The following is a 20,169-nucleotide window of genomic DNA, read 5'->3' as shown; positions in this document are numbered from 1 at the left end:
TGTAAATCTGCCTTTCTGATAAAAACAAGTAAATCTCTTTAAAAGTTTTTTACTTAATTGGTTTATTATTTTTTACTAACACTCTCAGTAAAATTTTTAAAAAGATGTTCTGACTCGCTCTAAAGACAATTATCTAAAACGTGTACACAGATGTTTTTAAATTTTGAAAAAAAAACTGGGCTGTTAAAATACTTAGCTTGGGCCCGGCGCGGTTGCGCAAGTGGTTAAGGTCCTCACCTAGCACGCCCGGGATCCCATATGGGCGCCGGTTCTAATCCCGGCAGCCCCCGCTTCCCTTCCAGCTCCCTGCCTGTGGCCTGGGAAAGCAGTCGAGGACGGCCCAAAGCTTTGGGACCCTGCACCCGTGTGGGAGACCCAGAAGAGGCTCCTGGCTTCGGATCGGCATAGTATCGGCCCGTTGCGCTCACTTGGGGACTGAATCATCGGACGGAAAATCTTCCTCTCTCTCTGTCTCTCCTCTCTGTATATCCGCCTTTCCAATGAAAAAATAATAAAAATAAATCTTTAAAAAAAAAGGCAAAAATACTTAGCTTGAATAGCTTATCACTTACTATACGACACAACACAGTTAAATATTCTTGAATATTCCTGGGAAATGAGTTAACGCGTTTGTGCTGTCCCAAGACCAGATCTTGGGACTAACTCTTTAAAACAATTACAAGGCATTTTTGGAAACAAACAGTTGGTTGAAAAACACGAAAATGGCAAACATCAGTACAGGAACTGGACAAGACGCTGCTCTCGGCGGGTCGCTGCTGCCTGGATCCCGGGGACCCCGCACTTGCGCAGGCGAGCCCACGCCCTCGGCGCGCACCCTCCCCGGAGCGCCGGACACTCACACCCCGGACCCGGCTGCCCAGGCAAAACGCACTTCCACCAAAAACCTCTCCGCATCTTAACGCACAGCCAACGCTTCCCAAAACACAGACATTTTCGGGGTGAGGCGGCCGGTTCGGCGGGGCTGCAGCGGGAGCCCCACATTTCCCGATATCCAGCAAGCACCTCACGCCGCCGGACGCCGGGACTACCCGACCTGCGACCCCACAGACTCCCCGAGCGTCGCCGCCCCCGACCCCACAGACACCCCGAGCGCGGCCCCGGACCCCAAAACACCCGGCGCCGCACCGCCATTGTGAGGCCGCGAGGGGGCGCCCACGTGAGCAGGAGCCACGGCCCCGCCCCTGGGAACGCCTCTCGTTCCCGGGGCCCCGGAAGGCCGGCCAGGAGGCTGTGAACATCTCATTAACGCGCAGAGCGGAAGTCCGAGCGCCCCGAGTTGGCTTCCCGGGCTCTGTAACCCAGGCACCCACAGCCACCTGACCTTCACGATGAGTGACGTGCGAGGGGGTGGAGCCTGGGTGTCAGATACCGCGAGAAGGAGTCCCCAGACGCGGCTCTGAGTGGCGCAGGCGCACTACAGCTCCCGCCGGGAGGTGGGGGGGGCCGGACCGCTCGAGCAAACCTCGCGAGATTGGGCGGCTTGCGAGCCCTTCCTGTCAGGGAGCGGAAGTGCGGCGCGGGGCGCGTGTGGGCCCCAGTGGCCGTCGCGGTCCTCGGCACCGGCCATGGGGGACCCCAAGGAGGCCGGAGCCGAGGCTTCGCCGCCCGGGGCCGCCGCCCGAGGAGGGCTCGGCGTCCTGTCCCAGGGAGAGTCCGAGGAGCCTTGTGCCCAGGTGAGCCTGCGTGGGGCGGGGCGGCCGTGGCGCGGTGTCGGGGGTCCCGGTTCGCCCCGGAGCCCTCGGCGCGGGTGCTGACTGCGGCCGTAACAGGTGTCCGCGCCCGTGCCGGGCTCCGATGGCTGCAGGCAGAGACCGCGAGCGTGCGAGAACGGGCCCGAGCCTTCCCAGGCCGCGGAGGGGACTGCGCGAGAGACCCCCGGGAAGCTAGAACAGTGACCCCGGCCTCGGGGTGCGGGGGGCGCCGCGGCTCCGAGCTAGCCTGGGGGTGCGGGAGAGGCTGTGGGGGATCCCGGGGCTGCGAGCTAGTCTGGGGGTGCGGGGGAAGCTGTCGGGGATCCCGGGGCTCCGAGCTAGTCTGGGGGTGCGGGGGAGACTGTCGGGGATCCCGGGGCTGCGAGCTAGTCTGGGGGTGCGGGGGAGGCTGTCGGGGATCCCGGGGCTGCGAGCTAGTCTGGGGGTGCGGGGGAGGCTGTCGGGGATCGCGGGGCTGCGAGCTAGCCTGGGGGTGCGGGGGAGGCTGTCAGGGATCTCGGGGCTGCGAGCTAGTCTGGGGGTGCGGGGGAGACTGTCGGGGATCCCGGGGCTGCGAGCTAGTCTGGGGGTGGCTGTCAGGGATCCCGGGGCTGCGAGCTAGTCTGGGGGTGCGGGGGAGGCTGTCGGGGATCCCGGGGCTGCGAGCTAGTCTGGGGGTGCGGGGGAGGCTGTCAGGGATCCCGGGGCTGCGAGCTAGTCTGGGGGTGCGGGGGAGGCTGTCAGGCATCCCGGGGCTGCGAGCTAGTCTGGGGGTGCGGGGGAAGCTGTCGGGGATCGCGGGGCTCCGAGCTAGTCTGGGGGTGCGGGGGAGACTGTCGGGGATCCCGGGGCTGCGAGCTAGTCTGGGGGTGCGGGGGAGGCTGTCAGGGATCCTGGGGCTCCGAGCTAGTCTGGGGGTGCGGAGGAAGCTGTCGGGGATCGCGGGGCTGCGAGCTAGTCTGGGGGTGCGGGGGAAGCTGTCAGGGATCCTGGGGCTCCGAGCTAGTCTAGGGGTGCGGGGGAGGCTGTCAGGGATCCTGGGGCTCCGAGCTAGTCTGGGGGTGCGGAGGAAGCTGTCGGGGATCGCGGGGCTGCGAGCTAGTCTGGGGGTGCGGGGGAAGCTGTCAGGGATCCCGGGGCTGCGAGCCCCGCAGTGCGCAGCACGGGGCCCTCCGAGCCTGCTGTGGGGTCGGGAGTGTGTGGACACGGGTGGCAAGTCCTGGAATGCTGGACGGCTGGTTGGGTTCCTTGCCGCACTGGGCATCCTGGCCCGCCCGCACCCTCCCCGGGCCGGGCTGGAGGCGGGTGGCGGGGGCCATCCGAGTCCCGGGGCCCCGCCATCGCCCTCACGTTCCTTAACTTGCTTTTCTGAGTCCGGGAGGAGACCAGTCTTGTCCCGGTTGAGTCAGACGCGGGTCTGTCGGCGACGCGTGGCATATGCTCCCGGCAAAGCCGGGTGCGTGGACTCTGCTTCTCTCTTTATAAAGATGATACATTTTTCTCTCATTCACCATGGTGATTAGGGAGCAGCTTTGCTTCTTGGAGGCAACGAAGTGAAGAGCCGGGCGGTGGTGAAGTACTCCTCCGCCCCTCCGCGGCCGGCCTTCGCGCGCCTGGAGGAGAAGACAGACCTGAAGCTGCCCCCTGCCAACTGGCTGCGCGAGAGTGCCCAGCTGGGGCCCGCGGGCACCGCCGTCCTCGGCCACCACAAGAAGAGCAAGCCCTTCTCCAGGTAAGCCGGACGCCGGCCTGTCCTCCCGGCCGCTGCCCGCGCCCGGCCCCCGCTGTCACTTCGAGTTGATACACGCTGACTCGCCGAGGTGTTTTTAGACTGTGTGGAGCTGGGACGGCCTCAGTTGTTTCTTTGAGTGTGGCTGGTTAGTGTGCTTCCTGCGCAGGAGCCTGCAAGAGCAAACCAGGCACCCCAAGTTATGTGTGCCACATGTTTGTGGCTTTATTTGTAGTTTTTAAAAATAGAATCAACCCAAATATCTTTTTAGATGAATACAGCTAAATGTTATGAGGTGATGTGCATGATAATTCCATTGGCTTGCCACGAACACCTTGCTGAGTATGTTATATGTTAATTTCTCACCTGTTAATTGCTTCCCAAGTGAGAAAAACAAGCTAAGCAAGGTCAACTGCTTGCTCGGGACCGGGCTTCCCAGTGAGGCCTGCTGGAGCGTCCTGGATGGAAAGGGGGGGGAGCGGCGGCCGCTGCGGGCCACAGAGCAGGGGACCCTGTGTGTGGCCTCCTCGGGCGGGCTGCGACGCAGCACTGAGACCACCATCCCAGCCCGAGTGCTGCAGAAGGAAAGAATGAGATAGACTAAAGCACTGCTCTTCTTGGGGAGATGTTGTTTAGGGTTTTAATGATGATTTTTAAAATGATGTAATGATTTCTTCTCATGATCTGTATTATCGTGTGAGAGTGTGTGGCACGTAGCCGGAGCTGGGAGCCGCTGTAGCGGGCGAGCCTTCCTGACTCGGGTGCTAAGATGCTCTGTGTCCTTGGGCCTTCTCTCTCTAGCTTTGGCATGGCGTATGACTTCATCGACTCCGTGGGCAACGACGTGGACGTGGTCTCCGACTCAGAAGTAGGTGGCTGCTCGGCTGCAGTACAACTTTGGGGTTCTGTTGTGCTGGGCATTTTATATGAAGCTCTGTTTTGCAGAGTTGAGAAATGAGGTGCCTTTTTTGTTAAGGAGAGTTGTACCTCCATAGGAGGCACTGTGCCCAGTACTGCAGTGGTCGTGGGAGTGAGTGCTGGCAGTTCTGGCTCAGTAACAGAGATTGACGTGGCCTCGGAGTTTCTGCGTGTGTTACAGCTGAAAAATAAAAATGGCATTTCCAGTAAAGTCTGTTGATCTTAGTGGTTGCTTTTATCTGATAGGTTGGCAGTGTAGGTCAGTGTAGCGTCACCTGCAGCAGCAGTTGTGTGAGCGTAAGATGACTCAGTCATCGTGGCTCCCGAGTCTGCTGTCTGCGTGAGGCGCTCTGTGAGAGGAACTGCGTGTGCAACCAGAAGGGAATAAAATTGTACTTGAAGTTGAATGGAGTAGAATTTGAAAGCTTCCACATCACGCTAAAAATGTCTTTCTGACCCTTTTTTTTTTTTCCAGAACATCAAAAAGTTGCTGAAGATTCCCTACAGCAAGTCGCACGTGAGCTTGGCTGTGCACCGCGTCGGGAGGACGCTCCTGCTGGACGAGCTGGACATCCAGGAGCTCTTCATGAGGTCATCACAGGTGGTACCCAGAGTGTCCCACAGAGCACGCGCTAGCACCCCAGGACAGCCAGGGCAAAGGCTGACTTGACAGCGAGGCAGAAGGAGCAGTGTAGTTGAGGACTTCTGTAATTAAGAAGTAAGACCCGAGGCTGGCAATGTGGGGCCAAGGGTTCTACTGTCACCTGGGACTCCTGCCTGCTATGTTGGAGTGCAGGGATCAAGTCGCTGCCCTGTAGCTTCTGGCTGAGGCGCCTGCTGCTTCCCTGCCGGAGTCCAGCTCCAGCTGAGTTCAGAACTCACGAAGGGTGCGTGGATGAGGCGCAAAGAGAGAGAGACGCACCACTACAATTCCAACATCATTGTGGACAATGCAGAAAAGCTGTCCACTTCATTTATACAGAAACAGTCAAACTCTGGCTCTGGTCAAGTGGGTGTTTCTAAGGATAATTCTGCCATTTGTTTCACCTAAAAGCAGGATGTTATCCATCCTGGCCCTGTGGTCAGGAAGTTCTCAATAGATGGTGCATATCAATCAGCAACACATTCCTGCTACAATCCTCATTCTACAACTTAGTCTAGAATCAGTTAAGGGAGGAAATGCATCACAGAAGGAAGGACCTAAAGATCAAAGAAAGAGGGAAAGGATAGATTCCCACTACACCTGGGGACTGAACACCCTTGATTAGCATATGGTCAATGGGGCAGAGACAGCAATAATGAAAGGCCCTTTGGCTAAAACAGTATCAGCAACATCAACTTCCAAGCTCACTTTGGTAGTAAACATGAACTCCACAGAGGCAGACAATGCCTATCTTTAATGAAGGAAAGATGAGAAAGAGAATGGGGAAGAAAACTCATGAGCTTCTTAAGGAAAATAACGAAACCGGTGAAGGAGGCTGTTAACTGTAAAATTAGAGAGTAGTTAAGTTTTTAATAAATTTTTGATGTCTCCATTGTAGATTATGAAAACGTGGTTACCAAGAAATCTGAAAAATGTTAACTTTCTATGAATAGATAATTGGAATTAATTAATTTCTCTCTCTCTTTTTTAAAATGTTTTATTTGAAAGAATTACAAAGAGAGCTGGAGAGACTGAAATTTTGCATTGCTGAATCACTCCCCAAATGGCTTCAGTGGCAGAACTGCATCAGGCCAAGCCAGGAGCCTGGGACTCAGGCGCCCTGACACTCCAGCAGGGGCTGAGTCAGGCCGAGCCAGGACTGGGACACAGGCGCCCTGACACTCCAGCAGAGGCTGAGTCAGGCCAAGCCAGGACTGGGACACAGGCGCCCTGACACTCCAGCAGGGGCTGAGTCAGGCCAAACCAGGACTGGGACACAGGTGCCCTGACACTCCAGCAGAGGCTGAGTCAGGCCGAGCCAGGACTGGGATGCAGGCGCCCTGACACTCCAGCAGGGGCTGAGTCAGACTGAGCCAGGACTGGGACACAGGCGCCCTGACACTCCAGCAGAGGCTGAATCAGGCCGAGCCAGGACTGGGACACAGGCGCCCTGACACTCCAGCAGAGGCTGAATCAGGCCGAGCCAGGACTGGGACTCAGGCGCCCTGACACTCCAGCAGGGGCTGAGTCAGACTGAGCCAGGACTGGGACACAGGCGCCCTGACACTCCAGCAGAGGCTGAGTCAGGCCAAACCAGGACGGGACACAGGTGCCCTGACACTCCAGGGGCTGGCCAGGCCGAGCTAGGATCCTGGACAGCCGTTCATGTGGGATGCTGATGTTTTCACCTGCTATACCACAACTCTAAAAGCCTGACTTCCAACCGATTGTCCCTAAACAAGCGTTTCCCCACACGTGCTCCTGATGGAGACTTACTGCTGCATTTCTCCAGCTTATCCTTCACGGCTACATTTCGTTTTATGAACTGATGACCAGTAGAGTTCATGGTTCTGCCAGTGCATGAACTGCTCGGAAAATTTTCTGAAGTGTTCAACAAAGGGAAATATGTTAGTGAGCTAGACTGACCTGGGCAGGATGGACTCCCTGTGGGGATCACAGTTCAGTCTGTGCTCGGGCCGTGTGCGCTGGGCAAGGTCTCAGGGCTTGCTTCTTTGCATCTCCTGGTTTGGAGTTAAACACGCCCTGGAGCAGGCATTTGGCACCGAGGTGAAGGTGCTGCTTCTGGTGCCCACGTTCAGTGTCAGAGTGTCCGAGTTAGTCCTGGCTCTTACAAGGCCCATGAGATGGCGCAGGCCTTGACCGCATACCTGGGTCCTGCCACCTACACAGAGCCCTCAGTCCTGGCTCAGTCTAGCCTGGTGCTGGTGGTTGGGAAATGAACTGGCAAAGGAAAGGTCTCTGTTTCTGTCTCTGCCTTTGAAATTAACAACAGCCACCACAAAAAATCAGTCACCCAGATGATCTTGATGTAGTGTGCAAAGCAGGGCTTGCTCCAGCCTCCAGAGGCGTGTCAGGAAGAAGACCCAGACGTCTCTGTTCACCCAGCACAGGCAGAGGAGAGGTGGGCGTCCTAACAGGTGTAGTGGATGAAGTGGGATAGATGACAGGTACTCCGCCTGCATGCGCACTGCTCTGAACAGCCACCCGTGTTTTCCAGACTGGCGACTGGACGTGGCTGAAGGAGTTCTACCAGAGGCTGATTGATCAGAAGTGGCAGAGGAAGAAGAAGAGCAAGGAACACTGGTATCAAAAGGCCATTCTGTCCAAGTTTTTGTATTACAGGTACTGGGCCTCTTGTTTATCTGTGTGAGAAGAAAAATGCAGTTGCCACCTGAAGTGTACTCTAGAGCTAGCAAAGTCATAATTGCGGTTTTACCAACGTGCTGTAGTTAATGTTCGTCCTGTATCCCTCTTGTATCCTTTTGTACAGAACAGATGTGTGCTTGCCTGACTGTGTAGTTCAGTTTGTACAGGTGGCTAACCACCAAGTCCTGGCACTTTCCTGACAGTGAGGTTTCTTTTTCTGACCTGGCCAGTATCAACGGGGATGGAGCCGCCCAGCCTGTCCCACCTGCCACGGAGCAGCAGGAGTCGGCCAGCGCTGACCAGCCGCAGGACTCGGAAGGGGCTTCTTGGCCTGCGCCCTTTGAGATGCCTGCCTCAGTGTCTGAAGACCCCAGTGCTTCCAGCCAGGTTGGTTATTGAGTAAGCGCATGGAGGAAGACAAGCCCCTTCACTGCTTTTAAAAACAGTAGATGAGCAAAAACAGAAACTCACCAGCTGTGGGGTCCCGGGAAGGGTTTTTTGTTTCTTTCTTGCAGAGTTTTTAAGAGCCAAGTCATTTAAAGTGTTTTCACATAGCTTAGCAATATGTTTCTCAATGTTGATTTTGCAGGTGCTAGAGTAGTGCGTTGTGTTTTGAGCTTTACGTAAGGAGTGAGTTTTTGTGGGAGGTGGAGCTCATAGAGCTTTAGTCGCCTGAGAACTGCTGTTTGACTTTAACTCACGGTCGCTCGCGCGCCAGGCCTGCAGCGGTGCTCAGGGGTTCTGGATGGACGAGACTGCCGTCGGGTCTGCCTGTCTGTTGTCTGCTGCATGGCTTTTTCTTCTTGCTTGTTTTTGCTCTTAGTGCATGTGCCATAGATGAGTAACTGTGGTTATAAACGATGGCCTGTTCAGGATAAACCCAAAGGAGATCATCCTGGGTTCTGAACCTGCTGAGTCACACTCTCTCTTGTTGCTGTGTGTTCCCACGTGGTGAACACTGCTCATGAAGGTTGTCTCCACAAATTACACACATTTAACTTGATTTTAGTGGACTTGGAAATAGTTAAAATTTTTCACAAAACTATGTAATTCTTAAATTTTTGAAGTGAGAAAACTAAGGAAAAGGAACAGTCACATAGAGTGGCCCGCGGCAGAGTGGGCTGTTCCGTGACCGGGAGGGGCGTGGCAGGCTGGGGCAACACCGTCCTGTGTCGGACTCGAGTAACTTGTTATCAGTCATTATGCCGTATCAGTCGTTTATGCCCTTTTTTGCGTGTGCTTCTATCTAAGAGGGTTTTTTAAAATTCATTTAGTATTTCCTGACTTAAACCCTTAGTATTTCCTGACTTAAACCCTTAGTATTTCCTGACTTAAACCTCTCAACTTCTGTCCAAATGGCATGGCACAGGAACACTGCTGTCCTCCCAGGCCTCCCTTCTGCAGCCTCTGCCCTGCCCTTGCTTTGCTAACGAGTGGCTGTGCGAGGGGTGAGAGACTCGGAGGATCGTGGGAGACTGGCACATGTGGTGACCCAGCCCTCGTTCGCTTCATTCCGTTCATGCCAGGCGCTTGGACGTGTGTGTCTGGTGAATTTGTTTTTTGTAAGAGTTGGTGGTATCATTTTACAAGCACGTAAACTAATGTTTGTGAAAGGCAGATGTTTCCTGCGGCTAAACAGCGGGGCGAGTTCACGTGAGGGAGTAAGTTGAGATTTGACAGGGGGCTTGTGCTGTGCAGGGCTGCCCGGGTCCAGCTGTAGGAAGGCCTGTTTATATTTGCAAGCTATCTTCTCATTCATTCTTACTCCTCAAACTGACAACACTGGACTGAGACCCCCCAGTGAAGCAATAATGGAGGTGAAGCAGGTGCCTGCCGTCCAGCCTTGGAACCAGACTCCTCGAGAACATTGTACCTAGAGCCCGGGCTCACTGAAGAGGGGCTGGAGCTGCAGTTCCTGGGAGGGGGTCCGGTCCGTAGGCTGAGTCCTGTCTGAGTGGATACATGCAGGAAGAGATTGGAGTTCTCTTCCGACTCCAGGGAGAACCAGACCCCGCCCGGATGCTGAAGGCTCCTGGGAGCTTGCCATCGCGCATGTGTACCTTGACATTCAAGATGTAAAGACTAGTTTCTTAATGGTTGGACAATGCAGTAATAGGTTTGAGTTTACCCAGCATCCAGAGCAGTGCTTTCTGGAATGTATTGCCCAGAAGGCAGATGGCACAGGGCCCTAGGATGATCTAGAGGGGCACAGTGTGACATAGGCTTTCTGCTGCAGAACCATCATGGCAGCGAATGCCAGTGCTGTACAAACAAGTGTGTGGTAAGCAGCATTTTCAAACTTGACTGGAAAGTTTTCACTGAGTCTCACAGAAACTAGCTTTCTGAGAAGCACGTATTAGGAAATGCCAGCTGGAGGCCGCTGAGGGCGAGGATAGCTCAAACGGTGGCCCAGGTTGTATAAGAATTTTTTTTTTAATATTTTAATTTTTATTGGAAATGCAGATAGAGAGGAGGACAGACAGGAAGATCTTCCATCTGCTGGTTCACTCCCCAAGCGGCCACAACTGCTGGAGCTGAGCCGATCCAAAGCCAGGAGCCAGGAACTTCCTCCGGGTCCGCCACGCAGGTGCAGGGTCCCAAGGCTTTGCGCCGCCCTCCACTGCTTTCCCAGGCCACAAGCAGGGAGCTGGATGGGAAATGGGGCTGCCGGGACTAGAACCGGCGCCCATATGGGATCCTAGCACGTTCAAGACGGGGACCTTAGCTGCAAGGCTGTCAGGCCGCACCCAGAATTTTTGAATGCAGTAGTGATGGGAGAGGCTGAAAGACTGAAAAATGATCAGATTCACCAAAAAGGAAAATTGAGATCCTGAAAGCTTCCAGTCCTCTGTGAGGCCTCAGTGCCATGAGGTGCCTGGTAGCCGTGGTAACTGCACGCTGGCACCAGTGCCGCGTTGGGCTTAGTGCTGGCCTGACGCCAGGAAGGGCAGGCGTGTGGGTGAGTGTGGGTGTGATCCTGCTGGACGGGTCAGCTGTAAGTCACTCCTTTCCTTGCGCTCTTCACAGGGAGGTGAGCCTCTTGAACCCTCATGCCTAGTGGGGCATGTGGCCTCAGCGCCCAAAGAACAAAACCTGACGACTTTGTTCAGCGACGGGGAGAACGGGCAGGTATGCTCTCCCAGCGTCCCCAGCCCGCGCGGGTCACGTGGTCTGCGGGGCCGGGCAGGGCGGCCGTCCGGGCGCGGTGCTGCCTCCTGGGCATCCCTGCGGTCTCACGCTCGGCCTTTCACTCGCTGCCTCCGCTCTCTTCTTCCTTTTCTGGTGTTTCTGTGGATGGGGGGAGGGGCTTCTGCATCTCCTGTTCATTATAATCTTTCCTATTTTAAATCACAGGGTCTTAAAAATGACTTTGTGCGAAATATCCTGTGGACGTTTGAAGACATCCACATGCTGGTCGGCTCCAACATGCCCATCTTCGGAGGTGGCCGGTACCCGGCGGTCAGCCTGCGCCTCAGGTGAGCAGCCACTGCGGCCCAGGATGCCGCTGTTTGCCCAGCTTCCGCTTTTCCAGTTGGACACACTCTTCTATTTCTAGATTTTTTTTTTTAACCTTCTCTCCCCCGCCAATTGAAATGGCCACAATAAGGAAGAAGCCACTGATGGGGGGCAAATTCTGTCAAATTCAACTGCAGAACCACCTGGAAAGTGCGAGACCTGGGAGTGGGAGTGAGCCCAGTAGGGAAATAGTGGGCACCTCGCTCTTGGGTTGCCACTCTGGTGAGCGTGAGAACCAGGATTGGGGCAGGCATGGTTAGACAGTGGCACCCGTTGGCACGTACGTGTGTGAGCTGGATAGTGGGGCTGGTTTGGTTGGGTTGGACTAAGTCAGCTTCAATGCCCGTTGACATGTATGAGAGCCAAATGGGATGTGGGGCAGATTGGACCAGTGCTGTACATACTGGCAAGCACAGGAACCAGGGCAGGGGGTGGGCCTGGTGGAGGTTATTGCGTGTCACTCTGACTAGACGGCCGCCCCACTGGTGTACCTGAAGGACGAGTGTGTGGTGGGTGGGATCGCGCTGGGCTGCAACACCCATTGGTCTGTGTAGAAGACGGGGCTGGAGGCAGAACTGACCCAGTAATTGCATTTGTGGCTTCTCCCCTAATCCCTGCCCTTCCCCCAGATACAGGAAGGGGGAAAAAAAAAGAACGTGGAAATGATGTTCTCACCCACCCTCCTGTAGGCTTGACCCTTACCACCCTAATTAACTATGCAAAATCGTCAAATAAAGATGATATGAATGGGGGGCGGGTAAGGTGCCACTGTCAGGTGTTGAAGTCTCTGAGCTGTCTAGGCTGGGGGTGGGGAAGGTCTCTGTCTGCCATGGGCTGTTTGGTCATTTATAATGGGTATTCACAGGCCATACAAAGTTACCACTTGGGGCTGGTATTGTGGCATAGCGGTAAGGCCACCACCTGCGTGCCAGCATGCCGTACGTTCCACAGTGCTGGCTCCTGTTAGCAAAAACAGATTCAGCGTAGGAAGGAAGGCTGGTCATTCATTTCAGAACTTCTCAATTAAACCAGTAACACTAGATGTGTTTATTTATAGGGATAACAACAAACCAATTAACGTGCTCACTGGAATTGACTATTGGCTGGACAACTTGATCTGCAACGTCCCAGAGCTCGTGATGTGCTTTCACGTGAACGGGATTGTCCAGGTGAGATGCTCTGACTTCATCTCTCCGGACGCAGTTGTAGCAGCAGGCGCTTCCGCTTTAAATGCCAACGTGTATTTTGCAGAGACGATGGCTCTGAATAAACTGAGATTTCGGTGTCATACTGCTTACGTTGGAAACATCAGAATTCTAGTTGCCACAAGAATACAGTTTTACAGGTAGTTTACGGGAAGATTCTATGTAAATTACAGACACGCCCATGTGTGCACACATAGGAAACCTACATTTGTAATCCTAGGACTGTAGTTTTAGCTCCAAGCAGCCATAGCTGTTATCTAGGGCATTTACTTGGTCAGCTTGGTCGCATTTTGATGGGAAGTGACTGCAGGGGACACCTGGAGGACAGGAGGTGGGGGTGAGAAGGACAGTTCCCGCAGAAGGCTGGGAGTCAGCAGGCCTGAAATGGTGACTGACATCTAGAGATGGGAGCTGGATTTTAAAGGCATGGTGTGAGCAGACGAGATGGCAGGGCTGCCGCGAGCAGGTGCATCACAGGGCGGGCACTGGAGTCAGGGTGGCAGAGTCCGGACTGACTGGCGCGCACAGGTGACGACTGCGACTCGGGTCACGTGGTAGTGGAGACTTTGCCTCTGCAAGGTGGGATCTGTCTTACTGATTTTTTTTTTTTCTTTCAAAGATTGATTGATTTGAAAGGCAGAGTTAGAAAGATATCTTCCATTTTCTGGTTTACTCCCCAGACAGCCATAACGCTTGGAGTGGAGCCAGGCCAAAGCCACGAGCCAGGAGCTTTTCCGGGTCTCCATGTGAGTGCAGGGGCCCAGGCCCCTGTGCCTTCCTCCGCTGCTTTCTCAGGTGCAGTGGTGGGAAACGCAGCAGCTGGGACTCAGACTGGTGCCCCTCTGGGATGCCAACATGAGCTTTACCCACTGTGCCACAGTGCCAGCCCCGTTTTATTGGATGTTAATGCAGAGCTCACAGACGGGACAGGCAGACCAGTGGATGTTGGCCTGTGCATCGTGCACTGTGCTGCAGAGGAAGCACTCGTGATTAGCCTTGCTGATGGGAGCTGGCACTTGTTGCTTGTTTCATGTCAGACAGACTGCTAAATGTTTACGTGCATTACCTTTTCTATAAAAATATGTGTTAAGATTTATTTATGGTCTGGTGCAGTGACTCAGTTGGCTGATCCTTTGCCTACAAGTGCCGCTATCCCATATCCACACTGGTTCATGTCCCAGCTGCTCCCTGTCTGGGAAAATAGTTGGGAATAGCCTAAAGCCTTGGGACCCTGCACTCTGGTGTGGGAGATCCTGAGGAAGCTCCTGGCTCCTGGCTTCAGATAGGCTGAGCTCTGACTGTTGCAGCCAAAACCAGCTGAAGATTTGTTTGTTTGAAAAGCACAAGTGGTCTATGGCCATACTACCCTGAACGCACCGGATCTCATCTGAGAGGCACAGGTGGGGGTGGGGCAGAGGCTAATCCTCCACCCTGCGGTGCCAGCATCCCAAATGGGCACCAACTCGTATCCTGGCTGCTGCACTTCCCATCCAGCTCCCTGCTTGTGGCCTGGGAAAGCAGCGGAGGAGGGCCCCAGGCCTTGGGACCCTGCACCCCACATGGAAGACCAGGAAAAAGCTCCTGGCTCCTGGCTCCTGGCTTTGGATTGGCTCAGCTCTGGCTGTTGGTAGCCATTTGAGGAGTGAAGCAGTGAAATGAAGACGACCTCTGTATCACCACTTTTTTATGTAAACTCTGCTTTTCAAATAAAAATAAGTCAGTCCTACCTTAAAGAAAAGAAGACACAGTGACAGCAGGGATGGAGGAGGGGTGGGGAAGAGAGCAGGACAGACACCTGCGCTCTGGTTCATTCCCCAACGGCTGCAGCAGCTGTGACGGGACCACATTACAGCCAGGAGCCACGGGCGCCACGGGCTGCCACGGACGTGGCCAGGGCTCAAGTGCTTGGGTCATCTCCCCTGTTCCCTGGCACGCTACAGAGTCCTGGATCCAAAGTGGAGCCCTTGCAGTGGCATCCCAGGTGGGACCTAACCTGCTGGGCCACCGTGGTTGTCCAGTCTGGTCTTCTTGGCTTCTCTTCTGCTGTTACTTCCATTTGATGGAGAGAGAAGCTGAGCGGAAGGGAGACAGTCACTCTGCAGTCCGTGCTGCAGCATACAGCTTGCATCTGCAGGCCGTGTTTCTAACTGCGCTTCACCCTGCCATTCTTGCACCTGTTTGGGCATCTGTGCACTGTTCTTTTCAGAAACTATGCATGATTCTGATTTGAGAACACTGCTAGACTTTGCCATAAATGGCAGTGCTCTGGGTGGGGGGCTAGGTAACGTGTGAGCAATGGAAGTGGGCTGAAGAGACAAAGGGTAGCCAGTAGAAAATGGAGCTAGAAATTACCTGAAACTTCACTTGCCTACATCCTGTTGGGTCCCATCACACAGGGAGGTGTTAGAATCAAACTTCTCGGAGGCTTCCCCTGCCAGGAGCAAGGGAAGGAGTGTGGAGAAGGGGCCAGGACAGCCGCAGTGTGCAGTGTGGGGAGCTAATCCTGGGGCTTTCCATGGCCAGGACGGAGTAAAGGGCACTTAGGGACGTGTACATAGAGACAAGCCTGAGCAAGCCAGCGATGTGACTGGTGGCCTTTACTTCTGTTGTCACAGCTGCCTGCTACGCCACACCGCTCCCCCCAGAGAAATGCTGTCCTTAGCCCCAGGGGGGAGACGTGCCTTCTGGAAAGTGCCCCAAGTGAGTCTCGGCCCTGACTCATGTATGAGGACGGAGAACGGCCAGATACACATGAAGTCTTTTATTGGAAAGTCAGGCATCAGAGAGGAGGAGAGACAGAAAGATCTTCCTTCTGATGATTCAGTCCCCAGCGGCCACACGGCTGGAGCTGAGCCATTCCGAAGCTAGGAACCAGGAGTTTGCTCCGGGTCTCCCACACGGGTGCAGGGTCGTCCTCCACTGCTTTCCTAGGCCACGAGCAGGGAGCTGGGTGGGAGCAGGGCCACCAGAGTTGGAACCAGTGCCCATGTGGGATCCCAGTGCGTTCAAAGCGAGGACCTCAGCTGCTAGGCTACTGTGCCGGACCCGTACATGAGGTCTTAAGGTTTGCTCTGTGCAGTCTACCTTCACTTGCCGTCTGAAAACCCTTGGGGCGGAGAAGCAAGCCTTGAACACAGTTGGTGCCTAGGCTGAGCGCTCCCTGAGGGTTACTCCTGCAGTGTGGCACCAGTGCAGTGGGGGTGCCCCGATTCCTGGGGGGGGTGGGCGCAGATCACAGACTGAAGAGCTCGGGCTAGGGCTCTGCGGCGTTTATATGCTTGGTGGCTTTGTAATAAGCAGATTGTTGCTCTCTTGATAACCTGTTCAACTGCCTTCCATCTGTGTTCACAGAAATATGAAATGATCAAAACAGAAGAGATTCCCAATTTGGAAAACTCTAATTTTTCTACAAAAGTCATTAAAGATATCGCACAGAATATTTTATCATTTCTGAAATCTAACTGCACCAAGGAAGGACACACCTACTGGCTCTTTAAAGGTAAGCGGGTTCCTGAGTGGGCAGTGACGGCCCCGGCGGCGCCCACGCAGCAAGCTGCACCTGTGGGCGGTGGCGCCCACGCAGTGCCCACACAGTGAGCTGTGCCTGTGGGCGGTGGTGCCCGCGCAGCGAGCTGTGCCTGTGGGCGGTGGTGCCCGCGCAGCGAGCTGTGCCTGTGGGCGGTGGTGCCCGTGCAGCGAGCTGTGCCTGTGGGCGGTGGTACCCGTGCAGCGAGCTGTGCCTGTGGGCGGTGGTGCCCGTGCAGCGAGCTGTGCCTGTGGGCGGTGGTGCCCGCGCAGCGAGCTGTGCCTGTGGGCGGTGGTGCCCGTGCAGCGAGCTGTGCCTGTGGGCGGTGGTGCCCGTGCAGCGAGCTGTGCCTGTGGGCAGTGGCGCCCACACAGCAAGCTGTGCCTGTGGGCAGTGGCGCCCGCGCAGTGCCCACGCAGCGAGCTGGGCCTGTGGGCGGTGGCGCCCGCGCAGTGCCCACGCAGCGAGCTGTGCCTGTGTTTCAGCCAGCGGCAGCGACATCGTGAAGCTGTACGACCTCACCACGCTGTGTGAAGAAACGGAGGACAAGTACCAGAACCCGTTCACCATGCCGGTGGCCGTGCTGCTGTATAAGTGAGTCGGGAGTCATGGACATGGCCTTGCTCGATTGATGGCGTGTGTCCCCTCACTTGCCAAGCCAAGCCAAGCCGTTTAAATCCGCTGTCACGGCAGCAGGGAGGGGTACAGAGACACAGACCGGAGAACACTCAGCTTTGTTGGTAGAAACTTTGATGTGGGGAGGGAGGGATAAAATTTAATTTTTGTTTTTTCTTGTAGCCTTTTTCTGTCGAAACAAGTAAAAGCATGCTTAGGCTTGAGTCTTGGCGGAGAATGAAGAGTAGAGAGTTCATTTAATGTGAAAATATCTTTTAGGGTTGCTTGTAACATGATGATGAAGAAGAACCAAAATAAGAAACACTATGGGACCATCAGGACATTGCTTCTCAACTGTGTGAAGCTGCTGGACAAAAGCAGGCATCCTCAGGTAAGGTGGGTTCATGCGCTGAGGGCAGGAGCTGGGCCTCCTGCTGCCTCGGTGAGGCGGCCCTGTGCTCCGAGGAGCCCTGCCGTGGGGAGGACGAGGAGCCCTGCCGTGGGAGGACGGAGCTCACGGAGGCAGTGAACCTTCCTAATGTGTTTGCCATTTCTCCTAGGGAGGCCACCAGGGCTCCCGACACTTAACGTGTGTCCTCTGGGTGGAGAGAAGGGGGTGCGTGTGTGAATGCTGTTCTAGAATTTATACAGTGATCACAGCAGCGCTCTTGGATTTAATGCTATTAGAAAGTGGGAAACAGCATGTCCTTTAAAGATCCACTTGCTTGAACAGACCTTGTTATTGATTGTTAAATATAAATAAACCTCATATACCCTGCTTTAAAAGCATCTTTTTAAAAATTTTATTTATTTATTTATTTTTTTAGATTTATTTATTTTTATTGGAAGTCAGATATACAGAGGAGGACAGACAGACAGGAAGATCTTCCATCCGCTAGTTCACTCTTTAAGTGGCCAAAGCTGAGCTGATCCAAAGCCAGGAGCTGGGAACTTCTTCAGGGTCTCCCATGCAGGTGCAGGGGCCCAAGGCTTTGGCCCATCTTCTGCTTTCCCAGGCCACAGGCAGGGAACTGGATGGGAACTGGAGCATCTAGGACACAAACCGGTGACCCTGTGTGATGCCGGCACATTAAGACAAGGTTTTAGCCACTGAGCCATTGCGCTGGGCCCTGCAAGTAAAAGCATCTTACAAAACATCCCCGTGGGCAGGTGCTGAGCCCCACAGTGAAGACATCTTCCTCCCGTGTCAGCTGGAGGGCCTGGGCTGAGTGTGGGTTCTAGGGGGCGGTGGGGTGGCTCGGGCAGCCAGCTCCCTGGCAGTGCGTAGGGAACCTGGGTTCACTTAGAGCTCCTAGCTGCCCCCGGCTCGGCTTGCGGCCGGGCTGGTGCTGAAGAGAAGACGTCACCTTCCTGAGCTCCTGTGGTTGTTGAGCACCTCCCTCTCAGTCACGTGCCCCACAGTGTTGTACCATTACAACCCTCAGTTGTCTCAATGTGATGATGGCATTTTGTATACAGCTATTGTTTTCTTAGGTGCATTGGAAAAATTACATAGGATATGCAACTTTTCTTGAGAGCTAAATTTTAATTGTCACTATATCTAGTTTGAAAACCAAGATCATCCTAGAGATCGAACCTGGAAAAATAAACGTTTTCCCAAAAATGGTAGACCAGTTTCTGCTTTGATTTTCTAATTGCTGGCTGAGGTGGAGGTGCTCTATGGAACGTGTGTGGTTTGTGTGGCAGGTGGAGGGCTGTGAGGACTGGTGACGGCACAGGCTCATGCTGCTTTCACAGGTACCGGGATGGGCTTCTGTGAGCTAACAGCTTCCGCCTGCCACCTGGCGTGTAATAAGGAATGGTTGCCTGTGTAAATTCACCATCCAAAAAGATGAATGTGGCCAGTGTTGTGACCTAGCAGGGAAAGCAGCCATCTGCAGTGCTGGCGTCCCTCGGGCCCATGCAAGTCTGGCTGCTCCCCTCTGACTCGGCTCCCTGCTGACGCACCTGGACAAAGCTCGGGAGGAAGGGCAGTTACTTAGGCACCACGTGGAGACCTGGCTGAAGCTCCTGGCTTTGGCCTGGCTCTGCCTGCTGGGATGAGTTAGTGGACGGCACAGGTGTTGGTGCTGAGTACTTCAGGTGTCAGTCATGAATCTTTGTAGCAGAAGCAGCGTGTTTGCAGGTCTCCTGAAATTTGTTAGTAAGCAATAAATCAGTTCACTTTAAATGGTTGCAGAAGTGTTGCTTATGCATGCTTCCCTTTTTTCTTTTTCTCAGATAATTGCTTCAGCCAATTACATGCTTTCAGAACTTTTTCAGTTGGATGAACCGAAAAAGGAAGAAAGTTCAGAATCCCCATTAAATGAGAATTCTGATGAAAGTTACAGCGAGGAGGAGGAGGAGGAGGAGATGCCGGACAGCGATGAGAATGGATCCTACAACAGCAGCGCGGACCCATCTCATGATAACAAAGCAGTAGCCATCATTAAATCGGTGGGAGAATTGTCAGTGCCAGAAAAGTACAAATCCATCCATCAAATCAGAGTAAGCACCTTGCGGTTTGCATTTAAGTTATGTCATTGGAAAACCAAGCAATTGCTAATTGAATGTATTCGCTTCTCCGAAAATGGCGCTGCTTCAGCCGTGAGCTCTGGCGGCCCGGCGTGTGGGCACCGTTGGGTGGGGTTCTGAGCCTTGTTCACAGTTGGCCTCGTGCACAAGAGCCAAGGCTGCAGTGGGCAGCTGTGTGAGCCGCTGTCCGGCCGTGAAGCTCCGCGCAGGGAGTTTCCGGTTAGGTGTCTCCACCAGGGCACTTCTCAGCAGTGTCTGGGTTGCTGGGAACCTGTGAAGTTGTTGGGGAATCTGGAGTGGAGGAGCCGACAGTCTCTGGTGCTGCGCAAGGCAGTGCACCCTCTGTGCGCGCGGGCATGTGTGCCCTGTCTCCAGTTAGCTCACTGGGATGAGCTCCAGGTGAGCCGGTCCACAGTTCCGACGTCCTCCGGAAGTGACGTGCAGTCGTGTTGACAGGTTCCCCCTCCGAGAAGCTGACGGAGCCTGGCTCAGTCAGGGTGGGGCCTAGCTGACGGGACACTTGTGTTACCCAAACAGTGCCTGTCTCGGCTTTTTTCCTTCTCTTTCTGCTTTGATTGGCTGGCGTGCCCGTGTGAGCACCTGCACGTTTGCTGTTGGCCTCTGCGTGGGGTACTTCTGCCCCCGTATCTTGTTGGGCCCACTTTTTGCTTTCTCTTTTTAAAGTGTCTTTTACTTAGAGAGTGACAGAAAACCCCGCTATGGCCAGAGCTTAGCCAGGCTGAAACCAGGAGCTTCAGCTGGGTCTCATGTGTGGGTTGCAGAGACCTACCCACTTGGGACATCCTCCACTGCTTTTCCCAGACCATCGACAGGGAGCAAACCAGAAGTGGAGTCCAGGACATGCATCGCTCCTCCCCTCCCCCCAGTGGGATGCTGGCATCGCGGGTAGTGGCCGTACCTGCTGAGTCATGGCGCTGTCCCAAGAGGACCTTTTTGTAGCCTCGAAACTTGACTGAGATGCTGCCTCCTCAGGAAGGCTTCCTGGCCCCTCTGCCCATGCGTGCTCTGTTGTCTCCTTGAGGAGCTGTCTGTCCCAGGGTCTCTTGCCGGAGCATTTTGGGTCTCCTGTGGATCGAGTCCCT

At 54.7% G+C, this 20,169-nt stretch overlaps 1 protein-coding gene across 3 annotated transcripts in view; it reads left to right on the top strand.

Annotated features, from left to right (window-relative positions):
- Window positions 1-1,548: 1,548 nt before the first annotated feature.
- EDRF1 (erythroid differentiation regulatory factor 1) overlaps window positions 1,549-20,169 on the top strand; it is a 36,206-nt gene continuing 17,585 nt past the window's right edge. For 2 of the 3 annotated variants that reach the window (XM_040991948.1, XM_040991947.1), the window contains exons 1-13: window positions 1,549-1,694; window positions 3,236-3,444; window positions 4,243-4,309; window positions 4,835-4,960; window positions 7,521-7,645; window positions 7,900-8,056; window positions 10,697-10,798; window positions 11,024-11,145; window positions 12,243-12,354; window positions 15,742-15,889; window positions 16,402-16,510; window positions 16,811-16,922; window positions 18,773-19,039. In XM_040991948.1, the coding sequence (XP_040847882.1) occupies window positions 1,587-1,694; window positions 3,236-3,444; window positions 4,243-4,309; window positions 4,835-4,960; window positions 7,521-7,645; window positions 7,900-8,056; window positions 10,697-10,798; window positions 11,024-11,145; window positions 12,243-12,354; window positions 15,742-15,889; window positions 16,402-16,510; window positions 16,811-16,922; window positions 18,773-19,039 (1,764 nt within the window). In that variant the 5' untranslated portion in view covers window positions 1,549-1,586. The remainder of the gene's footprint in view (window positions 1,695-3,235; window positions 3,445-4,242; window positions 4,310-4,834; window positions 4,961-7,520; window positions 7,646-7,899; window positions 8,057-10,696; window positions 10,799-11,023; window positions 11,146-12,242; window positions 12,355-15,741; window positions 15,890-16,401; window positions 16,511-16,810; window positions 16,923-18,772; window positions 19,040-20,169) is intronic. The other variant, XM_040991949.1, reaches the window with a different exon arrangement.

The sequence above is a fragment of the Ochotona curzoniae genome, unplaced genomic scaffold, assembly GCF_017591425.1.
Source record: "Ochotona curzoniae isolate NIBS_2020 unplaced genomic scaffold, NIBS_Ocur_1.0 contig_66, whole genome shotgun sequence".
In the NCBI taxonomy this organism is placed as follows: Eukaryota; Metazoa; Chordata; class Mammalia; order Lagomorpha; family Ochotonidae; genus Ochotona; species Ochotona curzoniae.
The sequence above is the reverse complement of the archived record's forward strand: the minus strand, read 5'-3'. Positions and strand labels throughout refer to the sequence as shown.